General features: G+C 37.3%; 1 protein-coding gene across 1 annotated transcript; it reads right to left on the reverse strand.

Annotated features, from left to right (window-relative positions):
• Positions 1-15,054: 15,054 nt before the first annotated feature.
• On the reverse strand, positions 15,055-24,674 carry PAGE3 (PAGE family member 3). Its single transcript, XM_065537906.1, has 4 exons — positions 24,588-24,674; positions 24,018-24,126; positions 21,311-21,430; positions 15,055-15,230 (listed from the first exon to the last, which is right to left on the reverse strand). Exons 1-4 carry the CDS (start codon positions 24,669-24,671, stop codon positions 15,055-15,057), a joined length of 489 nt encoding a protein of 162 aa, XP_065393978.1. The 5' UTR covers positions 24,672-24,674.
• Between the last annotated feature and the right edge of the window lie 2,852 nt (positions 24,675-27,526).

The following is a 27,526-nucleotide window of genomic DNA, read 5'->3' on the forward strand; positions in this document are numbered from 1 at the left end:
GGAATCACATTACTTGACTTCAAAGTATACTGCAGAGCTATAGTAAGCAAAACAGCATGGTACTGGCATAGAAACACACACATAGACCAATGGAGCAGAATAGAGAATCCAGAAACAAATCCATACACCTACAGTTAACTCTTTGCAACAAAGACTCCAAGAATATGCACTGGGGAAAGAATATGCACTGGAGACAGTCTCTTTAATAAATTGTGCTGGGAAAACTGGATATCCATATGCAGAAGAAACAAACTAGACCCCTACCTCTTGCTATATACAAAAATCAAATCAAAATCGATTAAAGTCTGAAATCTAACATATTAAACTATGAAAATGCTACAAGAATACATTGGGGAAACTCTCCAGGACATTGGTGTGGGCAAAAACTTGAGTAATATTCCACAAGTACAGGCAACCAAAGCAAACATGGACAAATGGATCACGTTAAGTTACAGAGTTTCTGCACAGCAAAGGAAAAAATTAACAAATTGAAGAGACAACCCACAGAACGGGAGAACATAGTTGCTCTATGAACTACTCATATGACACAGAATTAATAACCAGAATATATAAAGAGTTAACTCTATAGCTAAAAATCTAATAATCTAATTAAAAATGGTGAAGAGCTATGAATAGACATTTCTCAAAAGAACACATACAAATCGCAAACGGACATATGTAAGGGTGCTTAACATCATTGATCATCAGAGAAATGCAAATCAAAACTACAATGAGATGTCATCTCACCCCAGTTAAAATGGCTTCTATCCAAAAAGCAGGCAATAACAAGTGCTGACAGGGATGCGGAGAAAAAGGAATCCTCTTAAACTCTTGGTGGGAATGTAAATTAGTACAACCATATGGAGAACAGTTTGGAGGTTCCTCAATAAATTTAAAACAGTGCTACACCGTACAATCCAGCCACCCCACTGCAGGGTATATACCCCACAGAAAGGCAATAAACATATTGAACAGATATCTGCACTCCCATGTTTGTTGCATCACTGTTCACAATAGCCAAGATTTGGAAGCAACCTAAGTGTTCATCAACAGATGAATGGATAAAGAAAATGTGGTATTTATACACGATTGAGCACTATTCAGCCTAAGAAAGAATGTGATCCAGTCATTTGCAACAACATGGATGGAACTAGTGGTCATTATGTTAGGTGAAATAAACCAGGCACAGAAAGACAAACATCACACGCTATCACTTATTTGTGGTATCTAAAATTCAAAACAAACTCACGGAGATAGAAAGTAGAATGATGGTTACCACAGACTGGGAAGAGTATTGGAGAGGTTGGGGGAAGGTGGGGTTTGTTAATGAGTATGAAAAAATGGAAAAAGTGAATAAGATCTAGTAATTGATAGCACAAGAGGTTGACTATAGTCAATAGTAATTTAACTGTACATTTAAAATAACTAAAAGAGCATAACTGGATTGTTTGTAATACAAAGAATGAATGTTTGAGGGGATGGATACCCCATTTTCCATGATGTGATTATTATGCATTGCATGCCTGTGTCAAAACATCTCATGTATCCTATAAATGTATACACCTACTATGTACCCACAAAAATTAGAAATTAAAAAATTTTAAAAAGAAAAACAATTTAATAAAAGAAGATAAATTAACCATAAATGCATGAGTTTATTTCTATGTTTTCTATCCTGTTCTATTGGTCTATGTGTCTGTTTTTATGCCAGTAAGAACACCATGCTGTTTTGATTACTATGGATTTATTATGTATTGATATTTTAGAGTCAGGTAGTGTGATGCTTCTAGCTTTGTTCTATTCGCTCAAGATTTCTATGGATGTTTGGTGTCTTTTGTGGATTCACACAAATTTGTGATTAGTTTTTCTTTTACTGTGAGAATTGTCCTTCAAATTTTGATAGGGACTGCGCTGAATCTGACATTTTAGATTTTGTTTTGAGACAGAGTCTGGAATTTTGATAGTGACTGTGTTGAATCTGACACACACACACACACACACACATATATATATGTATGTATATACACACACATATTCTTCTTCTTCTTCTTCTTCTTATTATTATTATTATTATTTTCTGAGACAAAGTCTCATGCTGTCGCCCAGGCTGGAATGCAGTGGCGTGATCTCTGCTCACTGCAACTTCCACCTCACAGGTTCAAGTGATTCTCCTGCATCAGCCTCCCAAGTAGGTGGAACTACAGGCGTATGCCACCACACCTGGCTAATTTTTTGTATTTTTAGTAGAGACGGGGTTTCACCATGTTAGCCAGGATGGTCTCGATCTTCTGACCTCGTGATTGGCCTGCCTTGGGCTCCCAAAGTGCTAGGATTACAGGTGTGAGCTTCTGCGCCTGGCCTGACATTTTAATATTTTTAATTCTTCCAATCCATGAACGTGAAATATCTTTCAATTTATTTGTGCCTTCTTCTATTTGTTTCATCATTGTTTTATGGTTTTCAGGGTATAGATATTTCACCTCCTTGGTTAAATTTATTCCTAAGTAATTTTGTTTTACAGCTATTGTAAATGAGATTATTCTCTTGATTTCTCATTTTGGATAGTTTACTGTTAGCATATAGAGGAACTACTGATTTTTGTATGGTATTCCCTTCACTTTCAATCTATGTGTGTCCTTAAAATTGAAGTATCTTGTAGACAGCATATAGTTGAGCTTTCCTTTTTATCCATTATGCCCCTATTTCTTTTGATTTGAGAATACAGTCTATTCACAAAGTAATCATAGACATGTAACTTACTACTGCCATTTTGTTGATTGTTTTCTGATTGTTTTGTAGGTTCTTTTCTCCTTTCTTCCTCTCTTGCTACCTTCCTTTGTGGTTTGATGATTTTTTTTGTTGTTGTAGTAGTATTCTTTGATTCCTTTCTCTATTTTTTATATCTGCTACAGGCTTCTGATTTTTGGTTAACATGAGGCTTACATAAAACATCTGTTAGGTTGGTGCAAAAGTGATTGCTGTTTTTGCCATTACATTTTGCCATTAAGGCTTTTGTTTGCCATGAAATGGCAAAAAAAGCAATTGCTTTTGCACCAACCTAATACTTAAAAAAGACTGTTTTAAGCTGATAACAACTTAATCTTGATGGCATTAAAAAACTCTACACTTTTACTCATCCCTCCATTTTGTGTGTGTGTGTGTGTTGTTTGTTTGTTTGAGACAGGGTCTCCCTCTGTCACCCAGGCTGGAGCATTGGTGCGATCTCAGCTCACTGCAACCTCTGCCTCCCAAGTTCAGGTGATTCTCATGCCTCAACCTCCTGAGTAGCTGAGACTACAGGGGTGTGCCACCACACCCAGCTAATTTTTGTATTTATAGTAGAGACAGGGTTTCATCATACTGGCCAGGCTGCTCTTGACCTCCTGTTCTCAAGTGATCCACCTGCCTTGGCCTCCCAAAGTGCTGTGTTTACAGGCATGAGCCACTGTGCCCAGCCCATTTTATGTCTTTCATGCCACAAGTTACTTCTTTTTATGTGTATCTTTTAACAAATTATTGTGGTTATAGTTGTTTTTAATAGTTTTGATGTTAACCTCCATACTAGAGACATAATTGATTTACACACCACCATTACATTATTAGAGTATTCTGAATTTGACTGTGTACTTATTTTTACCAGTAAGTTTTATATATTTTCATGTTTCTAGTTAGCACCATTTTCTTTCTGCTTGAAGAACTCCCTTTAGCATTTCCTGTAAGGCGAGTCTAATGGTGATGGACTCCTTCAGCTTTTGTTTACCTGGGAAATTCTATATTTCTCCCTCATTTCTGAAGAACAACTTTTCTAGATAAAGTATTATTGGTTTACGTGTGGAGAGGGGGAGTTAACACTTTGAATCTATCATCCCACTCTCACCTGGCCTGCAAGATTTCTACTGAGAAATCCACTGATAGTCATTGATGTGAAACCACAAAAGACCCCAAATAACCAAAGCACTCTTGAGAAAAAGAACAAAGCTCAAGGCATTATACTTCCCAATTTAAAACTGCAGTACAATGCTATGTTAGTAAAGACAGTATGGTACTTGCATAAAAACACACGTGGAACAATAAAACAGAATAGAGAACCTAGAAATAAATCTAGGCATATATGTTAAACTAATTTTTGTTGTGGAAACCGAGAATACATGATAAGGAAAGGATTTTATCTTTAATAAATGGGGTTGAGAAAACTGGATATCCAAATTCCAAAGAATGATATTGGACCCTTATCTTATACCATACATAAAAATCAAATAAAAATGGATTAAAGACTTAATCATTAAGACATGAAACAATACAACACCTTGAAGAAAACAAAGATAATAAACTCCTTGACATTGGCCTTTTCAGTAATTTTTGTATAAGCTACGAAAAACATAGGCAACAAAAGAAAACAATTTTAAAATGGGACTACACCAAACTAAAAAGCTTCTATATAGTAATGGAAACAGTCAACAAAGTGAAAAAGCAGCCTACAGAATGAGATAAAATGCCGTAAACCATATGTCTGATAAGAAGTTAATATTCAAAATATACAAGGAAATTACACAACTCAATAGCAAGAAAACAAGTAACCCTCTTTTTAAAAAGGGGCAATGGACCTGAACAGACATTTTCCCAAAGAAGACATATAAATGGCCAACAGTTATAGGAAAAACTGCTCAGTGGCACTAATCAGGGAAATGCAAATCAAAACCACAATGTGATATTCCCTCACATCTGTTAGGATGGCTATTATCAAAAAGGCAAGAGATAGCAAGTGTTGTTGAGGATGTGGAGAAAAGCGGACCCATGTACACTGTTACTGGCAGTGTAAATTGGTAAAGCCATTATGGAAAATAATATAAAAGATCTTTAAACAATTAAATATAGAATTACCAAATATGGTCCAGATTATATGACTCTTCCAGTTATATATTCAAAGTTAATGAAATCAGTACCTTGAAGGGATATCTGCACTCACATGTTCATTACAGCATTATTCACAATATCCAAGATATGGAATAGACTGAAGTATCCATTGAGTGGATAAATAAATTGTGGAATGCATATACAATGAGATGTTATTCAGACTTAGAGAAGAAGGATATCCTTCCATTTGTGAAAATATGGATAAATCTAAAGGGTATTATGTAAAGTGAAACAAGCCCAACACAGAAAGAAAAATACTGCATCTTATATGTGTAATCCAAATAAGTTGAATGCATGGAAGCAGAGTAGAACAGTGATTACCTGCGGCTGGGAGGTGGGAGGAATATGGTGATGTTGGTCAAAGGGTATGAAGTCACAGCTATGTGGGATGAATAAGCCTAGAGCTATAATATATTGCATGAATACTGTTATGTACACTGAAAATTTGCTGACACTAGAAACACCCAAAAAGGTAACTACATGAGAAGATAGATGTGGCTGTTCACTTCACTCTAGTAATCATTTCACTATGTATATCAAAACATCTAGTGCACATTAAATATATACAATTTTTATTTGAAAAATGAAAATAGGAAAAACAATAGAACAAGAATAACTAAAATGATCCTGAAGAATAATGCTGAAGAACTCATGCTACCTAATTTAAAGACTTAGTGTAAAACTACAGTAATCAAAATAGTGTAGTATTGGTTAAAAAAAAAAGGACCAGAAGAGAGTTCAGAAATAGACTCATACATATATGATCAACTGACTTTCAACAAAGATGCAAAAACAATTCAATGGAGAGAGATAATCTTTTTAACAAATAGTGTTTGGATAATTGGAGTCTAGAAGCAAAAACAATAAAACAAAAAATACAAAATGAACAAACAAAAAAAACCTTTTTCTGGTTGGGAGAGGTGGCTCATGCCTGCAATCCCGGCACTTTGGGAGGATGAGGTGGGCGGATCATGAGGTCAGGAGATCGAGACCATCCTGGCTAACACGGTGAAATCCCATCTGTACTAAACAAAATGCAAAAAATTAGCCGGGCATTGTGGTGGGCTCCTGTAGTCCCAGCTACACCAAAGGCTGAGGCAGGAAAACAGCGTGAATTTGGGAGGCGGAGCTTGCAGTGAGCCCAGATGCCGCCACTGCACTCCAGCCTGGGCCACAGAGGGAGACTCCATCTAAAAAACATGCCCAAGGTAATTTATAGATTCAATGCCATCCCCATTAAGCTACCAGTCACTTTCTTCACAGAATTGAAAAAAACTACTTTAAAGTTCATATGGAACCAAAAAAGAGCCCGCATTGCCAAGACCATCCTAAGTCAAAAGAACAAACCTGGAGGCATCAGGCCACCTGACTTCAAACTATACTAAAAGGCTACAGTAACCAAAACAGCATGGTACTGGTACCAAAACAGAGATATAGACCAATGGAACAGGACAGAGCCCTCAGAAATAATACCACACATCTACAGCCATCTGATCTTTGACAAACCTGACAAAAACAAGAAATGGGGAAAGGATTCCTTATTTAATAAATGGTGCTGGGAAAACTGGCTAGCCATAAGTAGAAAGCTGAAACTGGATCCCTTCATTACTCCTTGTACAAAAATTAATTCAAGAAGGATTGGAGACTTAAATGTTAGACCTAAAACCATAAAAACCCTAGAAGAAAACCTAGGTAATACCATTAGGACATAGGCATGGGCAAGGTCTTCATGTCTAAAACACCAAAAGCAATGGCAACAAAAGCCAAAATTGACAAATGGGATCTAATTAAACTAAAGAGCTTCTGCACAGCAAAAGAAACTACCATCAGAGTGAACAGGCAACCTACAGAATGGGAGAACATTTTTGCAATCTACTCATCCGACAAAGGGCTAATATCCAGAACCTGCAAAGAACTCAATCAAATTTACAAGAAAAAAACAAACAACCCCATCAAAAAGTGGACAAAGGATATGAACAGACACTTCTCAAAAGAAGACATTTATGCAGCCAACAGACACATGAAAAAATGCTCATCATCACTGGCCATCAGAGAAATGCAATCAAAACCACAATGAGATACCATCTCACACCAATTAGAATGGCAATCATTAAAAAGACAGGAAACAACAGGTGCTGGAGAAGATGTGGAGAAATAGGAACACTTTTACACTGTTGGTGGGACTGTAAACTAGTTCAACCATTGTGGAAGACAGAGTGTTGATTCCTCAAGGATCTAGAACTAGAAATACCATTTGACCCCGTCATCCCATTACTGGGTATATATCCAAAGGATTATAAATCATGCTGCTATAAAGACACATGCATATGTATGCTTATTGCGGCACTATTCACAATAGCAAAGACTTGGAATCAACCCAAATGTCCATCAATGAGAGACTGGATTAAGAAAATGTAGCACATATACACCATGGAATACTATGCAGCCATAAACAAGGATGAGTTTGTGTCCTTTGTAGGGACATGGATGCAGCTGGAAACCATTGTTCTCAGCAAACTATCACAAGAACACAAAACCAAACACCGCATGTTCTCACTCATAGGTGGGAATTGAACAATGAGATCACTTGGACACAGGAAGGGGAACATCACACACCAGGGCGTATTGTGGAGTGGGGGAGGGGGAAGGGGGAAGAGATAACATTAATAGATATACCTAATGTAAATGATGAGTTAATGGGTGCAGCACACCAACATGGCACATGTATACATATGTAACAAACCTGCACATTGTGCACATGTACCCTAGAACATAAAGTATAATAATAAAAAAAAATAAAATAAAGGAGAAATGAAGGTTTTCTCAGAAAAAATACCTTATTCCACATGCAATAGTTAACCCAGTGTGTGTCATAGAGTTAATTATAACATCTAAAACTGGAAAACTTCTAGGGAAAAAAATAAATAGGAGAAGATATTTTTACCTTCTGTGAAGCAAAGATTTCTTGGATTAAAAAAATCCATTAGAGAAAAACTGGGTACATTGTATTTCAAAACTAAAAACATCTTCTGCTCTTCAAAATACATGGTTAGGAGAAAGAAAAGACGAGGTACACATGGGGAGAAGATGTTTGCAAAACATCACATATGGGGAGAAAAGTTTTGAAAAACACATCTCTAATGAAGTACTCATTTCCAGAATGTATAAAGTACCCTCAAATCTCATAAAGAAATGAAAATAACTCAGTTAAAAAATTGGCTAAAGATTTGAACAAGACACCACAAAGGAAGATATGGATGACTAATAGGTATATAAAAAGGTGCTCAGCATCGTAAATTATTACGGAAATGCAAATCAATGCAATATTTTACTACTATGTACCTATGCCGGTAGCTGAAATGAAAAGAAATACTTTTTAAAACGAAAATAACACTGCCCATCTGGTAAATTTTAGTTTATAATTGCCATTCAGCCTTACATTAGTAGAAGCAAGTATATGAACCCAGTGATCGGTGGATATGGGAAGTCCAGTGTATCTCTTTCACTCTAACAATGAGTCTTCTTTTTGTGCTTTTCTCCTGCTTTTAAGGAACCTCAGTCTCTTTTTTTTTTAATTATACTTTAAGTTCTAGGTTGCATGTGCACAACGTGCAGGTTTGTTACATATGTATACATGCGCCATATTGGTGTGCTGCACCCATTAATTCATCATTTACATTAGGTATATCTCCTAATGCTATCCATCCCCCCTACCCCCTCTCCACAATAGGACCCGGTGTGTGATGCTCCCCTTCCTGTGTCCAACTGATCTCATTGTTCAATTCCCACCTATGAGTGAGAACATGCAGTATTTGGTTTTCTGTTCTTGTGACAGTTTGCTGAGAATGATGGTTTCCAGCTGCATCCATGTCCCTACAAAGACAGGAACTCATCCTTTTTTATGGCTGCATAGAATTCCATGGTGTGTATGTGCCACATTTTCTTAATCCAGTCTGTCACTGATGGACATTTGGGTTGATTCCAAGTCTTTGCTATTGTGAATAGTGCCGCAATAAACATACGTGTGCATGTGTCTTTATAGCAGCATGACTTATAATCCTTTGGGTATATCCCAAGTAATGGGATGGCTGGGTCATATGGTATTTCTAGTTCTAGATCCTTGAGGAATCGCCATACTGTTTTCCATAATGGTTGAACTAGTTTACAGTTCCACCAGCAGTGTAGAAGTGTTCCTATTTCTCCACATCCTCTCCAGCACCTGTTGTTTCCTGACTTTTTAATGATTGCCATTCTAATTGGTGTGAGATGGTATCTCATTGTGGTTTTGATTTGCATTTCTCTGATGGCGAGTGGTGGTGAGCATTTTTTCATGTGTCTGTTGGCTGTATGAATGTATTGTTTTGAGAAGTGTCTGTTCATATCCTTTGCCCACTTTTTGATGGGGTTGTTTGTTTTATTCTTGTAAATTTGATTGAGTTATTTATAGGTTCTGGATATTAGCCTTTTGTCGGATGAGTAGATTGCAAAAATTTTCTCCCATTCTGTAGGTTGCCTGTTCACTCTGATGGTAGTTTCTTTTGCTGTGCAGAAGCTCTTTAGTTTAATTAGATCCCATTTGTCAATTTTGGCTTTTGTTGCCATTGCTTTTGGTGTTTTAGACATGAAGTCCTTACTCATGCCTATGTCCTGAATGGTATTGCCTACGTTTTCTTCTAGGGTTTTTATGGTTTTAGGTCTAATATTAAGGTCTATAATCCATCTTGAATTAATTTTTGTATAAGGAGTAAGGAAAGGATCCAGTTTCAGCTTTCTACTTATGGCTAGCCAATTTTTCCAGCACCATTTATTACATAGGGAATCCTTTCCCCATTTCTTGTTTTTGTCAGGTTTGTCAAAGATCAGATGGCTGTAGATGTGTGGTATTATTTCTGAGGACTCTTTTCTGTTCCATTGGTCTATATCTCTGTTTTGGTACCAGTACCATGCTGTTTTGGTTACTGCAGCTTTGTAGTATAGTTTGAAGTCAGGTAGCGTGATGCCTCCAGTTTTGTCCTTTTGGCTTAGGATGGTCTTGGCAATGCAGGCTCTTTTTTGGTTCCATATGAACTTTAAAGCACTTTTTTCCAATTCTGTGAAGAAACTCATTGGTAGCTTAATGGGGATGGCATTGAATCTATAAATTACCTTGGGCACTATGGCCATTTTCACCATATTAATTCTTCCTATCCAGGAACATGGTATGTTCTTCCATTTGTTTGTGTCCTCTTTTATTTCACTGAGCAGTGGTTTGTAGTTCTCCTTGAAGAGGTCCTTGACATCCCTTGTAAGTTAGATTCCTAGGTATTTTCTTCTCTTTGAAGCTATTGTGAATGGGAGTTCATTCATGATTTGGCTCTCTGTTTGTCTGTTACTGGTGTATAAGAATGCTTCTGATTTTTGCACATTAATTTTGTATCCTGAGACTTTGCTGAAGTTGCTTATCAGCTTAAGGATATTTTGGGCTGAGACAATGGGGTTTTCTAAATAAACAATCATGTCATCTGCAAACAGGGACAATTTGATTTCTTCTTTTCCTAACTGAATACCCTTGATTTCTTACTCTTGCCTGATTGCCCTGGTCAGAACTTCCAACACTATGTTGAATAGGAGTGGTGAGAGAGGGCATCCCTGTCTTGTGCCAATTTTCAAAAGGAATGCTTCCAGTTTTTGCCCATTTAGTATGATATTGGCTGTGGGTTTGTCATAAATAGCTCTTATTATTTTGAGATATGTTCCATCAATACCGAATTTATTGAGAGTTTTTAGCATGAAGGACTGTTGAATTTTGCCAAAGGTCTTTTCTGCATGTATTGAGATAATCATGTGGTTTTTGTCTTTGGTTCTGTTTATATGCTGGATTATGTTTATTGATTTGCGTATGTTGAACCAGCCTTGCATCCCTGGGATGAAGTCCACTTGATCATGGTGGATAAGCTTTTTGATGCGCTGCTGGATTCGGTTTGCCAGTATTTTAATGAGGATTTTTTGCATCGATGTTCATCAGGGATATTGGTCTAAAATTCTGTTTCTTTCTTGTGTCTCTGTCAGGCTTTGGTATCAGGATGATGTTGGCCTCATAAAATGAGTTAGGGAGGATTCCCTCTTTCTCTATTGATTGGAATAGTTTGAGAAGGAATGGTACCAACTCCTCCTTGTACCTCTGGTAGAATTCAGCTGTGAATCCATCTGGTCCTGGACTTTTTTTGGTTGGTAGGCTATTAATTATTGCCTCAATTTCAGAGCCTGCTATTGGTCTATTCAGGGATTCAACTTCCTCCTGGTTTAGTCTTGGGAGAGTGTAAGTATCCAGGAAATTATCCATTTCTTGTAGGTTTTCTAGTTTATTTGCATAGCGGTGTTTATAGTATTCTCTGATGATAGTTTGTATTTTTGTGGGGTTAGTGGTGATATCCCCTTTATCATTTTTTATTGCATCTATTTGATTCTTCTCTCTTTTCTTCTTTATTAGTCTTGCTAGTAGTCTATCAATTTTGTTAATCTTTTCAAAAAACCAGCTCCTGGATTCATTGATTTTTTGGAGAGTTTTTGTGTCTCTATCTCCTTCAGTTCTGCTCTGATCTTAGTTATTTCTTGCCTTCTGCTAGCTTTTGAATGTGTTTGCTCTTGCTTCTATAGTTCTTATAATTGTGATGTTAGGGAGTCAATTTTAGATCTTTCCTGCTTTCTCTTGTGGGCATTTAGTGCTATAAATTTCCCTCTAGACACTGCTTTAAATGTGTCCCAGAGATTCTGGTATGTTGTATCTTGGTTCTCATTGGTTTCAAAGAACATCTTTATTTCTGCCTTCATTTTTTTATATACCCAGTAGTCATTCAGGAGCAGGTTGTTCAGTTTCCATGTAGTTGAGTGGTTTTGATTGAGTTTCTTAGTCCTGAGTTCTATTTTATTTGCACTGTGGTCTGAGAGACAGTTTGTTATAATTTCTGTTCTTTTACATTTGCTGAGGAGTACTTTACTTTCAACGTTGTGGCCAATTTTGGAATAAGTGTGATGTGGTGCTGAGAAGAATGTATATTCTATTAATTTAGGGTGGAGAGTTCTGTAGATGTCTATTAGGTGCGCTTGGTGCAGAGTTGAGTTCAATTCCTGGATATCCTTGTTAACTTTCTGTCTCGTTGATCTGTCTAATGTTGACAGTGGGGTGTTAAAGTCTCCCATTATTATTGTATGGGAGTCTAAGTCTCTTTGTACATCTCTAATGACTTGCTTTATGAATCTGGGTGCTCCTTTATTGGGTGCATGTATATTTAGGACAGTTAGCTCTTACTGATGAATTGATCCCTTTACCATTATGTAATGGCCTTCTTTGTGTCTTTTGATCTTTGATGGTTTAAAGTCTCTTTTATCAGAGACTAGTATTGCAACCCCTGCTTTTTTTGTTTTCCATTTGCTTGGTAGATCATCCTCCATCACTTTATTTTTAGCCTATGTGTGTCTCTGCATGTGAGATGGGTCTCCTGAATATAGCAGACTGATGGGTCCTGACTCTTTATCCAATTTGCCAATCTGTGTCTTTTAATTGGACCATTTAGTCCATTTACATTTAAGGTTAATATTGTTATGTGTGAACTTGATCCTGTCATTATGATATTAGCTGGTTATTTTGCTCACTAGTTGATGCAGTTGCTTCCTAGCATTGATGGACTTTACATTTTGACATGTTTTTGCAATGGCTGGTACCGGTTGTTCCTTTCCATGTTTAGTGCTTCCTTCAGGATCTCTTGTAGGGCAGGCCTGGTGGTGACAAAATCTCTCAGCATTTGTTTGTCTGTGAAGGATTTTATTTCTCCTTCACTGATGAAACATAGTTTTGCTGGATATGAAATTCTGGGTTGAAAATTCTTTTCTTTAAGAATGTTGAATATTGGCCACCACTCTCTTCTGGCTTGGAGAGTTTCTGCCGAGAGATCTGCTGTTAGTCTGATGGGCTTCCCTTTGTGTGTCACCCGACCTTTCTCTCTGGCTGCCCTTAACATTTGTTCCTTCATTTCAACTTTGGTGAATCTGACAATTATGTGTCTTGGAGTTGCTCTTCTTGAGGAGTATCTTGGTTGCGTTCTCTGTATTTCCTGAATTTGGATGTTGGCCTGCCTAACTAGGTTGGGGAATTTCTCCTGGATGATATCCTGTAGAGTGTTTTCTAACTTGGTTCCATTTTCCCCATCACTTTCTCGCACACCAGTCAGACGTAGATTTGGTCTTTTCACATAATCCCATACTTGTTGGAGGCTTTGTTCATTTCTTTTTACTCTTTTTTCTCCACACTTCTCTTCTTGCTTCATTTCATTCATTTGATGTTCAATCGCTGATACTCTTTCTTCCAGTTGATCGAGTTGGTTACTGAAGCTTGTGCATTTGTCATGTATTTCTCATGTTATGGTTTTCATCTCTATCAGTTCTTTTAAGGTCTTCTCTGCATTGATTATTCTAGTTATCCATTCGTCTGTTATTTTTTCAAGGTTTTAGTTTCTTTGTGCTGGTTACATAGTTCCTCATTTAGCTCTGAGAAGTTTGATCGATTGAAGTCTTTTTCTCTCAGCTCGTCAAAGTCATTCTCCATCCAGCTTTGTTCCTTTGCTGGCGATGAGCTGTGTTCCTTTGGAGGGGAGATGCACTCTGATATTTTGAATTTCCAGCCATTCTGCACTGCTTTTTCCCCATCTTTGTGGTTTTATCTGTCTTTGGTCTTTGATGATGGTTATGTACTGATGGGGTTTTGGTGTGGGTGTCCTTTCTGTTTGTTAGTTTTCCTTCCAACAGTCAGGACCCTCAGCTGTAGGTCTGTTGGAGTTTGCTCGAGGTCCACTCCAGACCCTGTTTGCCTGAGTATCAGCAGTGGAGGCTGCAGAAGAAGATAGGATATTGCTGAACAGTGAGTGTTGCTGTCTGATTTTTGCTCTGGAAGCTTCATCTCAGGGGTGTACCCCACAGTGTGAGGTGTGAGGTGTGAGGTGTCAGTCTGCACCTAGTGGGGGATGTCTTCCAGTTAGGTTACTCAGGGGTCAGGGACCCACTTGAGCAGGCAGTCTGTCCGTTCTCAGATGTCAACCTCCATGCTGGGAGATCCACTGCTCTCTTGAAAGCTGTCAGACAGGGGCATTTACCTCTGCAGAGGTTTCTGCTACTTTTTGTTTAGCTATGCCCTGCCCCCAGAGGAGGAGTCTACAGAGGCAGGCCATCCTCCTTGAGCTGCAGTGGGCGCCACCCAATTCGAGCTTTGTTTACCCACTTAAGCCTCAGCAATGGCGGGTGCCCCTCCCCCATCCTCGCTGCCACCTTGCAGTTAGATCTCAGACTGCTGTGCTAGCAATGAGGGAGGCTCCGTGGGTGTGGGACCCTCTGGGCCAGGTGTGGGATATAATCTCCTGGTATGCCATTTGCTAAGACCCTTGGTAAAGCACAGTATTAGGGTGGGAGTTACCCGATTTTCCAGGTGTTGTGAGTCTCAGTTTTCCTTGGCTAGGAAAATGGATTCCCTTCCCCCTTGAGCTTCCCAGGTGAGGCAATGCCTCACCCTGCTTCAGCTCTCGCTGGTCAGGCTGCACCAGCTGACCAGCACTGATTGTCCAGAACTCCCCAGTGAGGTGAATCCGGTACCTCAGTTGAAAATGCAGAAATCACCTGTCTTCTCTGTCACTCGCGCTGGGAGCTGGAAGCTGGAGCTGTTCCTATTCGGCCACCTTGGGTGTGCCACCCCCAGTCTCTTTTAAAATTTTTATTTTTATTTTTGGCTGGATCTCTTGCCCCTGTTCATTCTTTGTGTTTCAACTGCTTTTGTGTTTATTTATGTCTGTCCCACGAGAATGTGATATCACCCATGGCAAGCACCACATTTTGTTGGTCTCTTCATTTCCAGCATTCCAGAAATTTCCTGAAGCATAGCCAGCGGCAAGCCATATTTATTGAATTAATCTTTTGTAATGACCCAGACAGGGAAAGCATCCCCTCCATTGTGGAACCAGTATTGGAAATGTTATGTTCGTAAACACTATACGTATAGTGTTTTGTTTTATGCCAGACACCAGGGGAATGGCTCAGCCTTGGTGCCTTGGTGACCCTGCCACAGGGAATTTTCTCACTTGCCTCCTATCTTGCTGGAGGCTGACATGAGATCATTACTCATCCATCTTCATAGTAGTTGAGCACAAGATGTTCCTTGTTGCCCCACCTTAGGGTACAGTTTTGGGTATAAAATTGTTTGCTGACTTTAAGTATGATTATGGACTTCTCAATGGCAGAGGACCCACCACCTGCACTGTTACCGAGCACCTCTGATTCAATGTCAAACTGTGGGACTAGGGAAACAGAAAGCTGATACAATGCTTATCTTGCTTGTGCTGTCTGTAAGTAGTAAACTATTTGGATCTATTTGAACTCATTGTCTTCTTACTAGCTGACTGTATCAATGTGCAGCAAGCCAATCTAACAATTGCAGTGGTGATCCTTATGGCACTAGTTAGCCACCACAGGGCTGCTTAGGGACTGCTTGACCACTTGACAGACAGACTCTGATATTGAGTTGTGTGGTGTTGCATGACCAGAACATTGACTTCTTTTCAATGGCATCACATAGAGCAAGGAGCAGTTTTCAGCACATAGGATGACCTAAGGTGGCCTTTGCCAGGCCTCTGTCATTTACAAACCAACTTTAGATACAATGCCATGTCTGATACCAACTACACTGCTATTTAGTTAATGTTTACTTAAATCAAATTAGTTTCTGAGCTCAGATTCATTTGGTTATATAACGTAATTACTTGAAATTCAAAATCAGTATCTCTTACTAGAGATATAATTGTAAAAGTAAATGAAATAAAAAATCAATTTAAAAATGGGCTATAACTAGTGAACCAAATCCATTTATACTGTAATGCCTACTTCATATGTGCTATCTCACTCATTTATTTTTATTATTTTATTTTTAGTAGTGATGAGGTCTTGCTATGTTGCCCAGGCTAGTCTCAAACTCCTGGGCTCAAGCAATCCTTGGCCTTCCAAAGTGCTGAGGTTATAGGCATGAGCCACCATGCCTGGCTTTATCTCACTTATTAATCATAGTAATACTTTAATGTAAATATTGTAATTTATATTTTAGTAATGCAAAACAGTTCCAAAGGATGTAAGTATCTTTCTCACTATCACACAGCCAGTTTGTGTCACAGCCAGGATGAAAACCCATGGCTATTTCATGCTACAGCCTATAAAAAGACAGTGTAGGTAGGACCCAAGACATTTTGCCTCAGCAACTACCCCTTTCATTCCTACCTAACTTCTAATCTTTGCAGCTAGCTCCAGCATCTAGGAACCTCTCACATATTTTGTGAAAATTGATATACCCTGCATTTTTCTCATTTTTAAATTTTAACCATAGATTATTAGTCTTTTTGGATCAAGAAAATATTTTTAACTTGCAAGTAGAAGAAATAGTTGCTATTTATAATCCTGTGTCTTTCCCTAAGCAAGGTGGATTTTAGGTAGGGTCTTTTCTTGTATAACTGTAAATGTGTGTGGATATGAATGGGGCTCAGAGATGCAACCTGCTGTCATTGTGTACAGTAATAAGGGTGTAAGCCTGGAATTAGGCAGCTTTGGAAGCTTCTTAGCGAGATATGGGGAATATCAGGCCAATAAAGAATTTTATAGAGGAAAAAAGAGATTTGTCACTGCTCCTTCTCAATCTCTAAATTAACTTTGAGAAAGAACAGAAGGGCATAAAAGAGAAACTTTCCTTCAAGGAAAGAACAAGGTCTTTTATTTTATTTATTTATTTAATTTTTTTTTTTTAACGTGCAGGTTTGTTACATATGTATACTTGTGCCATGTTGCTGTGCTGCACCCATCAACTCTTCAGCACCCATCAACTCGTCATTTACATCAGGTATAACTCCCAATGCAATCCCTCCCCCTCCCCCCTCCCCATGATAGGCCCCGGTGTGTGATGTTCCCCTTCCTGAGTCCGAGTGATCTCATTGTTCAGTTCCCACCTATGAGTGAGAACATGCGGTGTTTGGTTTTCGGCTCTTGTGATAGTTTGCTAAGAATGATGGTTTCCAGCTGCATCCATGTCCCTACAAAGGACACAAACTCATCCTTGTTTATGGCTGCATAGTATTCCATGGTGTATATGTGCCACATTTTCTTAATCCAGTCTGTCACTGATGGACATTTGGGTTGATTCCAAGTCTTTGCTATTGTGAATAGTGCCGCAATAAACATACGTGTGCATGTGTCTTTATAGCAGCATAATTTATAATCCTTTGGGTATATACCCAGTAATGGGATGGCTGGGTCATATGGTACTTCTAGTTCTAGATCCTTGAGGAATCAACACTCTGTCTTCCACAATGGTTGAACTAGTTTACAATCCCACCAACAGTGTAAAACTGTTCCTATTTCTCCACATCCTCTCCAACACCTGTTGTTTCCTGACTTTTGAATGATTGCCATTGTAACTGGTGTGAGATGGTATCTCATTGTGGTTTTGATTTGCATTTCTCTGATGGCCAGTGATGATGAGCATTTTTTCATGTGTCTGTTGGCTGTATGAATGTCTTCTTTTGAGAAGTGTCTGTTCATATCCTTTGCCCACTTTTTGATGGGGTTGTTTGTTTTTTTCTTGTAAATTTGTTTGAGTTCTTTGTAGGTTCTGGATATTAGCCCTTTGTCGGATGAGTAGATTGCAAAACTTTTCTCCCATTCTGTAGGTTGCCTGTTCACTCTGATGGTAGTTTCTTTTGCTGTGCAGAAGCTCTTTAGTTTAATGAGATCCCATTTGTCAATTTTGGCTTTTGCTGCCGTTGCTTTTGGTGTTTTAGACATGAATTCCTTGCCCATGCCTATGTCCTGAATGGTACTACCTAGGTTTTCCTCTAGGGTTTTTATGGTATTAGGTCTAACATTTAAGTCTCTAATCCATCTTGAATTAATTTTCGTATAAGGAGTAAGGAAAGGATCCAGTTTCAGCTTTCTACTTATGGCTAGCCAATTATCCCAGCACCATTTATTAAATAGGGAATCCTTTCCCCATTTCTTGTTTCTCTCAGGTTTGTCAAAGATCAGATGGCTGTAGATGTGTGGTATTATTTCTGAGGACTCAGAACAAGGTCTTTTAAGTCAAACAATTTTATATTCACATGTTGATTAAATTTTTATGAAAGTATCCTATTACTGGCTAAGGTCATCATGTACAGTGTTAGTTCCTTATACAACACTTTCAGAAGCATATACTTTGAGAAAAGTATCAGCATAAAAACATGAGCAGGTGGCTTTCAGAGTGATAGCATCATTAAAGGCATCTAAGCATTCAGAGAAGATGTTCCTCATAAGGTTTGAAGGGATGGGAACCTGGAGCTGCCCCTTCTGTCACTGCCTTTGAAGTCCTAAAATGTAAAATTGTAAGAGACAGAAGCCATACAGAAACAGATGAGCGTAGGAAAGCCTAGCCCTTCATAACTCACAATTTGTGGCGATTTTATTTCTAGAGAATGGAAAAAGAAGTTTTACATCCCAATTCACATTAAAAAGCTAGCATAATCTTGATACCAAAGTCAAAGATTGTACAAGAAATCAGTGTAAGTTAATCTCACTCATAATATATATATACATATACCCTAAATAAAATATTAGGACATAGATTATTGAAAAAGGATAACATTTCAAGAACCAATTATGTTTACCCTACAAATGCAAAGTTAGTTAAATGTACTTAGTGTATTCACCACAGTAATAAATTAATAGAGGAACAAATCCTATGATAATCACAGTCGATGAAGTACAATTCTTTGGGGAAAGTCAACATATATCCAAGAGGAATACTATCAGGAAACTAGAAGTAGAAGGAACTTCTGATAAAGCACATCTACAGATAAAATCTACACCAAATCATGGTAAAATGTTGAATATTTTCCATTTCTTATCAGGAATAAGATGAGAGTGTCCACTATCACGAGTTCAATTCCACATTGTACTGGATGGGTCTGTCCAATGCCATAAAATGAATTAAGGAAATAAAGAGTAAAATACTTTAAAAGGCAGACTGAAAAGTATTATTACTCACAGATGGTATGCTTGTATATGTTGACAATCAAAAAGACCTAGAGACAAACTTTTGGAATTAATAAGCATATTTAGCAAGGTTTCTGGAGAGAAAAATCAATACGTAAAATTATATCTCTATACACCAGCTCAAACAGAATATAAATTTTCAAAAAACAAGCATGAAACACCTAATTATTCCTAGTTTAATATAAGCTGCACAAGACTTCTTTGCAGACAATTGTGAAACTTTATTGAGAGAATTTCAATGGTCAAGTTTCCAACGTAAAGACTGCATGTATGGTTTCAGCTTGTCTTCATTTAAACCGATGGTGGCCCTTCACCTATAAGATAAACATAACAGTTGAGAGTATTTTTTAGCAGAACTTTTTTTGATGACACTACGAGTTGAAAAAAGACATAGTTTTGGTTTTATGAAATGAACTATAACAAGGTAACCCTCTGGCTTATATCCAGTTAAACCTCTATAGAGACTTCGAAGGTAGGCTTTCAGGTGTATTAACAATATTTTAAAATCCCACTCATTTTTCTAGTGTATGAGAAAGAGTTTGAGTTCAAAATGATTTGATCAAATGAACCTATTTAAAGAAAGTTTTAACTAGAAACTAAAAACTGCGTGTAATTTTAGAAAAAAAATCCAACTAGCCAAACATAAACATAAAACTTAGGAAACAAAAGAAATTTGAAATAATGTTTTGAATATAGGATAGCTCAAACAGTAATGCTACATTTGAAAGTGCTTAAGTGACATAAATAGAAAGGCTAGTATTATATTTGTTTTGTTTCTGTTGTGGGAAAACGCTAAAATGTTTTTGATGAGTTTACTCCTTATATGGTTGTTTTAAGTAGGTTAACCATTTGTCCCTGTTTTCACCTGTGGTTCTAGTATAATTATCAATAATGCCTCTTTGCACATTTAAAAATATTCCAGTTTGTCCAATAAATTATATCGTCACACTGGTTGCAAACCATTATCATTATAGATGAAGTGTTGAAAAGAAATAGTAATGATTCTCATAATTTGGCAAAAGGGGGAGCAGAAGGAGAGGGAGAGGAGGAGAGAGAGAAAGAGAAGAGACTGAGGAATCTAGAAAAGCCAAATACAAATAAACAAACAATAGCTTATTTTTTTTTTGTTTTTAAATGATAAATAATTTTGATGGAAAATTCTGGCAAGTTTTAAAAGTTCATCCATGTTATCATGTTTAAATATTCAGTACTACTGTGGTATAGTAAATAATTTTATGTTTTGCTAGCATATCAAACATTGCATCAAATTGTGAAAATTGTTTAGAGCTCAAGAATGCATCCACTTTTAATTATATTACACATTCAATATCTGTCCTGCCTTGTTCCTATTTTTTATTGTGTATACTTGGGCTTTGTCCATTTTCTTCAAGATTATGCAAACTAGGGGATCCTCTATTCATAGATATGTTGAAAATCTCTTTTATTTACTAGCTGAATTATTTCCCTTAATGACTTATACCTATCTTTTATTAAGTATATATTTTTTCCCTTATGTTTATTTTGTGCCTGTTTCTTATTTTTTTATATTGAATGCTCATATAATTTTATATTTTTATCTTTTAATAACATATGTATTTAAGGCAATGATCTTCTTATGAGTATATGTTCAATAGGTTCCTGAACATAGCCCGAAAAATACTTTTAATCTAAATATTCTAATGGAATGGATCAGGAATGTAGAGCAAAAGCAGTAGACTAATGCAAGATAATTTCTTCCCTAAACACTAAGTGTTTATATTAAATTCAGAAGCTCATATAATTAATGCCTAGAAGTTTGGGAAAAAAATGTATAAAACATACTTAAGTTTATTACTCAAATTTTAATATATTTGATTTTGACCCATTTTTGTAAGAGCAAATATGGGTTTAGAAGATAAGGAATTTGCCCAAAGTCAGTGAAATTTTGTTAGAGCTTGGACTAAAGCCTACTTAATTGCCTCAGCATGTTTCATACAATGAATATCTGTTACAAATTCATTAGGTATTTATTAAAAGCAGACCTTTATAAAAGTATCTGATATTATTAGCTGTTGGTTTAGGAACTTACACTAAAAAGTAAGAAAGTACCTTCACATTTTATAATTGAATGTGACTTTGACCCAATGTGGTAGAATCTATGATTCTGTTTGTTTATAAGTCAGGCTTTTGGGGACTGAACTATCTTTCAAAGAATCTTTATATACGAACTCTGTTAAATTATATTAGCAGTAGTGGTACCTCTGTATTATAAAATGTATAGTATTTTTGAAAACAGAAACCCCATAATTTGCATTTTTAATGAATAACTTACCTGCTTCTGGTATTTTAACAGGCTCGAGATTTGGCAGAAATTCTCCCTTGACATTAGGACCATCTCCACGTTCACCCCCAGTCTTTGACCGAGTCAGTTCCCAGAGATAGGCTGCCAGGTCTAGCATGTAAAAATAAAAAAGGTTACCAATTTAAGTTGTAAAACGTAAAATATAAATAAAAGAATGATAATATTCACTCCCTCAATGTTATGAAATAAAAGCCTATAGGCTAGTGTGGTAATACATGCAATGCATAAGAATTTCAAGAACATTATTTCAGGAGTCTTATCAGAAAAAGAAAACAAAGTTTTCCAAATGTTATCACCCTTTTCTTTTCCCACAACTGCCCCAGACAGCTTAGTTGAACCCTCTGTAGGTATACGTTATTGTACTTATCATTTTAAGTTAGTGATTCATTTGAGTCTGTCTAACTAGATTATGAGCTCAAGGCTGAAATCATCTCTCTCATTATATTTACATCCCTAAAACCTACATATTGCATGGCATGAGTCACTGTGAATAAATGTTGAGTGAAAAAAAAAGTATTTAAAAATACAGCCCATACTGGTGAACACTCTGCAAAGCAACTGATCCATTCTCTTAAAAAATACCAGGGTCCTGAAAGACGAAGAAAGAGTGAAGAACTGGTCCAGATTAAAAGAGATTAAATAGGATTGACAACTATATGTAATGCATGATCTTGGAATCAGAAAAAAAAAATCTATAAGGGAAATTATTGGGACAACTGGGGAAATTTGAATATAAGCTATATATTAAACAACTGCATTTTTCATTGTTGAATTCCCCAAATGTAATAAAAATACAGGGGTTATCCAAGAGAATATGGCTATATAAGAGAATAGTGGGTATGAAATCAATGTGGCAAAGCTGTAAACATTAGTTAATCTCGGTGAAAAGCATATGAGCTGATTATAATAGTCTTGCAACTTTTCTGTAAATTTTATATTTTTTCAAAACATAAATTAAAAATAAAAAAGAATAAATGACAACTGTGTTGGAGTTCAGGAAGACAAGAGTTAGTTTTGACAACATTAACAACAACTAGGATTGGACTTCAGACAAGATTGAGTGGATTCAGGGTGGTATGGCTGTGGATGGATTGGATTTCATATATTTGTTTTCCTGCATTACAAAAACCTCCATTTTAAATGACATTGTAAGAACAAAGCACAAAATGTGCTGTCCTTATATTTTACCACAGCGCAATCAGGGAATAAACATCAATTATCCAGGAAATCAGAAATTTACACCATGGATAAGATTTAAATTACATTTAAATTATAATTTTATGAAGAATTAGCTGAATGGATTTGTAAGCATATGGCATATTTTATAGTCATGACACCCATAACCCTAACCTGTGGAGGTAACAAGAAACTTACTTTGTTAAAATAAAGTTACTTTTCGGTCCAAAGGTCTTATATGTTACTTTCCATAAATGAATTCCATATACAACGAAGTTCTTAAAACAACAGCAAAATTATTTGTGAATACAGCAAAATCATTGACTTCCAGCAAGAATAATGGGAAGTGGAATGGAAAGAATTTAATGGGTACTATTGTCATCATAATTCTAGGACTCTTTCAACAGTGAATTGCTAAAATAATCTACAGCTTGAGCTATGTAAACATTTTGCTCCAAAATGCCATACCTGGAAGAACTAATTGTTTCATGATAATTGTAGGTACTTAACCTTTTGATGTTTCTAGCCATAAGAGGATTTAACCACCTTTTAAAAGCCACTTAAAAATTATACTGAACCAGCTACCTATATGCTAATATCCTGAATTGTTCAGCTATTAACTAAACTTTCCATACACAAATTTCAATCAAAGTAAACAGTGGCTATCATTCATTGAGTCATTCTCTGGAATCACATTCTGTTCCACTGAATTGGGTCTATTCCTATGCCAGTACTAAGCTATCTCACAGAATAGACATTTTAGTATTAAACAGTTTGAGCAAAATCATTCACTTTTTCTTACAGCAACCTAAATGGTAAGAAGCATACATACTTTGGAATAAAATACAAATTATTTCTCCACCAGTGAAGTGCCCTTTGGTAAGACACAATCTCTGAGTTTCAGTTTTCTTACTTATCAAATGGGATTTATATTTCTATGCAAGCTAGTTTAACCCAAGGTGTTATATATGACATACATATGTGATGTGTATATCACATATCATGTATAGATTTATATCTCGATGCAAGCTAGTTTAATCCAAGGTGTGAATTAGTGTGGATATGAGATATATATATGATATATATATTCATATATGTGATCTATAGTATATATATATAATGCCTTAACACTCTACACATGCTATTACAAGTTGCTTAAACTTTTAATATAATTACTAAAAAGGACAGACAATATTCTAAGATCAAATTTAACTAGTGAAATAGTATACAATTCTGACTAAAATTAAACACAGTTTCCCTGGATTTGCTAATGAAGCACTCTGGCAAGCATAACAAGTAAGTCTTGGAGGTTGAATGCATTATACTAAGGGACTGCCCCCGGCTGCAAACTATGCCTTCTTCACTTTTCCAGCCAATTTTCAGGCAATGTTTGAGATCTCTTTCTATTGCTTTTTTCCCTCCTTTTACTTCCATATCATAATACATGATATATACATACACCTCCTCCATTCATAGGCATTCTTTCTTTCCCACCCTTCACCTTGGAACTCCAGTGCTCCCTCGTCTCTCTCTTGACCAGGTGTATAATCCTGACTTTCAATTGGTGGTTCCTGTTGTTGAAGTTGGTCATCACTGGGTGGCTCCTGGGCCTAGGAATATGAGTGCATGTGCAAATAAAAAGCTCTGTTATTAATAATGCATGTTAATAACATACATATACTCAGTATACAAATATATCTTACCATAAATAAGCCTAAAGACATTTTTTTATCCTACACAATTCTATATACTTATTCTTAATAGTTACTACAAGAAAAGAGTTACCCTTAAAAACTTGGGAAGCTATTTTAATCCACGCTGGAATGGATGTATACAATGTGTTATGAATAAGCAGGAGAAGGAAGCCATAGAGAATATTTCTGGGGAATATAAAAACATAACCATCCAGGTAACATTAGAATGCAAACATCCAAATCTATGTTTACTTCACGAGATTCAATTATTACCATTTATAAGCATGGAAAACCTTATTAATATATCAATATTAGTTCAACAACATTTTCACAAAAATAAGTTTCTAATAGAAAATATCAAATGTTAAAATACTCACAACCACAGCCCCTATTGGATGATTAGAGTCTTGATCATCTCTTCTTTCTCTAGATCTGGATCTTGTTCTTTGATGTCCACTCATGTTTCACTCTGAAAGTGGCATACTGTGATTCAGAAAATGTACGTAAGAGTGTATCATTTGACCACTTCCATGGCTAAACTGGAAAGCATGCAAGCTCACAATTACCCTGGGACTTAATTTTAAGATATTTTCAAATTTTTTCAGGTATCATCTAATTTAGCCAAATATGGCTGCTTGCGAAGTCATTAATGTTATGGCTCTGGTAGCAGGCAAGGCTCACGGCAAGACAGAGGACTTCTCTGTGAGTTTTGGTTTTACAATTAGACTCTCCATCATGAAGACATCTAGGAAAATACAGGTGGAGAATTGGAACCGGAATGACTACCTTTTGCCCCACTCTCATTTACTAGGCCCATTTCCCCCCTAAAATCAAGTTAAGTTAGAACGCACAGCCTCTCCCATTCCTTCCCGAGATGTCATTGGCGGAGGTGTGAAGTTGCGAAGCAGAGTGAAGGGCGTGCTCCTCACTCTCTACCGCCGTGGGGCACTCTGCAGACCTCGGGGCCGCGGTTATCAGGCGGCAGTGTTCCTAGTTTCCAGGCCCCTTCCTTACTGCCCACTTCGCCAGGCCACTGCCCAGGTGAGAACTGGGGAATCTGCCCTCCCTCTGAGAGTTCCAGGCGTTTCGGCACTCAGATTCCTCCATCAGCACGCCCAGCACTCGCCCCATCTTCACGCGATTCCTCCCCTCTTCGGCCCACGTTCCTCCCTCTTCCTAGCCCAGCCACGACGACAAAGGCCCATGCGGCGTAGTGACCTGGGAGGAGCCGGACGTCGACCGCGAGGCCCTTTTCCCTCAGAAGCCACGGACTGTGGCTTCTGTGCCGCAGGGCCTGTCCAAAGCCCGCTGGCGCCCCCTCACATTCACTCACAACTAAATTCCCAGGAGGACTGATCTGCGGACCTACCAGCTGAGTCCCAGTCAGTGAGAAAGAATGAAGAGGACAGGAGGACCACCTCTCAGGGCACAGCTCTGAGCGCAGACAGCAGACAGCAAGGCACTTGCGCAATAATGGACACACCCAGCAACGGACATGCATACGGATGCAGCTTGTGTTACGTAGACTGAGGCTTTCCTGCCTCTGTTGACTGGGAGCCACAAGATTTCTTGAGTATTGAAAGGGGCTTGCACAGCTCTTTTACTTTTCCTTCCTAAACTTTTTGACGTCTTAAGTAAGGGTCCTTGAGGCTCGAGGTCAAATTAACTATCATACCTAATACAACTCTCATACTTCCCTCATAAATAGAGGGAAGAGGGATCATAAATACATGACATTTAACTGCACCCCAGCCCCAGCCCAAGAACAGCCTTACACAGGATGGCAAATGACCAAGAGGGCACCTGTACCTGTTGATCCTTTTTCCTAAGGTCTAATTTGTATTAATTAACTCTTGCCTTTTGAAAAACAAACACTGTTATCTGAAGTTTAATGTGAACCTTTAAAGATGCATTGTTTTTTAGTCAAAAAGGACATATTTGATATGGGCCACTAGGGTTACCACAAAATACATAGTTGTTGATGAAATGTAATTTACATCTTTAATGTAATGAGCAAGAACAGCATTTTAAAGAAACACAATAAAATAAAATAGAAACTATCAGAACTGCATTTAGGATATACACATAGCGTACACACACACGTATAAACATACATGTTTACCCACATATATTTATGTTCAGTCCACATCTCCTGCCCTCAAACTGGGATTTACACCATCTGCTTCCCTAGTTCTCAGGCCTTTGGATCTGGATTGAAGTACATCACTGGTTTCTGGTCTCCTTCTTGCTTCTTGCTTCTGGCAGACTGTGGGACTCAGCCTTCATAATTGTGTGAATCAATTTTTCACACAATTTTATATATATATAAAATACACACACACACGGATAAGGAAAAGGGCCAGGATATCAGTCCTACTCACTTCTCTTCAGCACTGTCCTGGTGAATCTAGTTAGTGCAATGAGACAAGAAATGAAATAAAAGGCATTCAGATTGAAAAGGAAGAAGTAAAACTGTATGATTCATAGATAACATAATCTTTCATGTAGAAAATCTGATAGACTCTATAAAACAGTTACTAGAAACAATAAGTGAGTTGCAGAATTAAAAATCGATATAAAAATTTAATTGTATTTCTGTGTATCATCAATACAAACTTGGATTGGCATTTTTAATGGTATGTATTATGGTATTGAAGAATATTAACTGCAAAGGGAAGAATCTGAATAAGGAAGTTCAAGACCTATAACACATTGAAAAGTACAAAAGATGGCTGAGAGAAAATTTAAGACTGAAATAAAATTAAGAGATATATCTTGTTCGTGAATCAAAAGAGTCAATATGCTTAAGATACAGTTTCCCCAAACTGAGCTATAGATTCAAAGCAATTCCAATCAAAATCCCAGAGGGTGTTCTTTTCGGAGAAATTGATGAACTGATCTTCTAAAATAAAGAGAAAGTTTTTAGGCAGAATCAGACAAGTGCAGAAACAGCAGAAACATATATACATGACTACAACCACTAATCAGACAAGTGCAGCTGCTCTGTCTGTGGAGTAGCCATTATTTTATTCCTTTACTTTCTTAATAAACTTGCTTTCACTTTGCACTGCAGACTCACCCTGAATTCTTTCTTGAGTGAGATTCAAGAACCCTCTCTTGGGACATGAGGTCAGGATCCCTTTCCTGTAACATATTTCTGGCGACCACAGAAGGGACTATAGTGCAGAAACCCTGACCCAACGGCTACCTTTGGGTAAGTGTTGGGGTCCTGTAACATCTCTCTGGCGACCACGGAAGTGATTATACTGCAGACACCCCCAACCAAAAGGCTAACTTTGGGTAAGTGGTGGGGTCT

This window comes from Macaca fascicularis, chromosome X, assembly GCF_037993035.2.
Source record: "Macaca fascicularis isolate 582-1 chromosome X, T2T-MFA8v1.1".
NCBI classification, from domain to species: Eukaryota; Metazoa; Chordata; class Mammalia; order Primates; family Cercopithecidae; genus Macaca; species Macaca fascicularis.

Excerpts from the sequence above, each read along its gene's own strand:
- PAGE3 (XM_065537906.1), bottom strand. The coding sequence starts at position 24,671 with ATGAGTGGACATCAAAGAACAAGATCCAGATCTAGAGAAAGAAGAGAT. Across the intron at positions 24,127-24,587 it reads ATCCAATAGGGGCTGTGGTT|GCCCAGGAGCCACCCAGTGA; the intron begins GTGAGTATTTTA and ends TCATATTCCTAG. Across the intron at positions 15,231-21,310 it reads TGTTAAAATACCAGAAGCAG|TCCCACAGTTTGACATTGAA; the intron begins GTAAGTTATTCA and ends CTGTTTCCCTAG.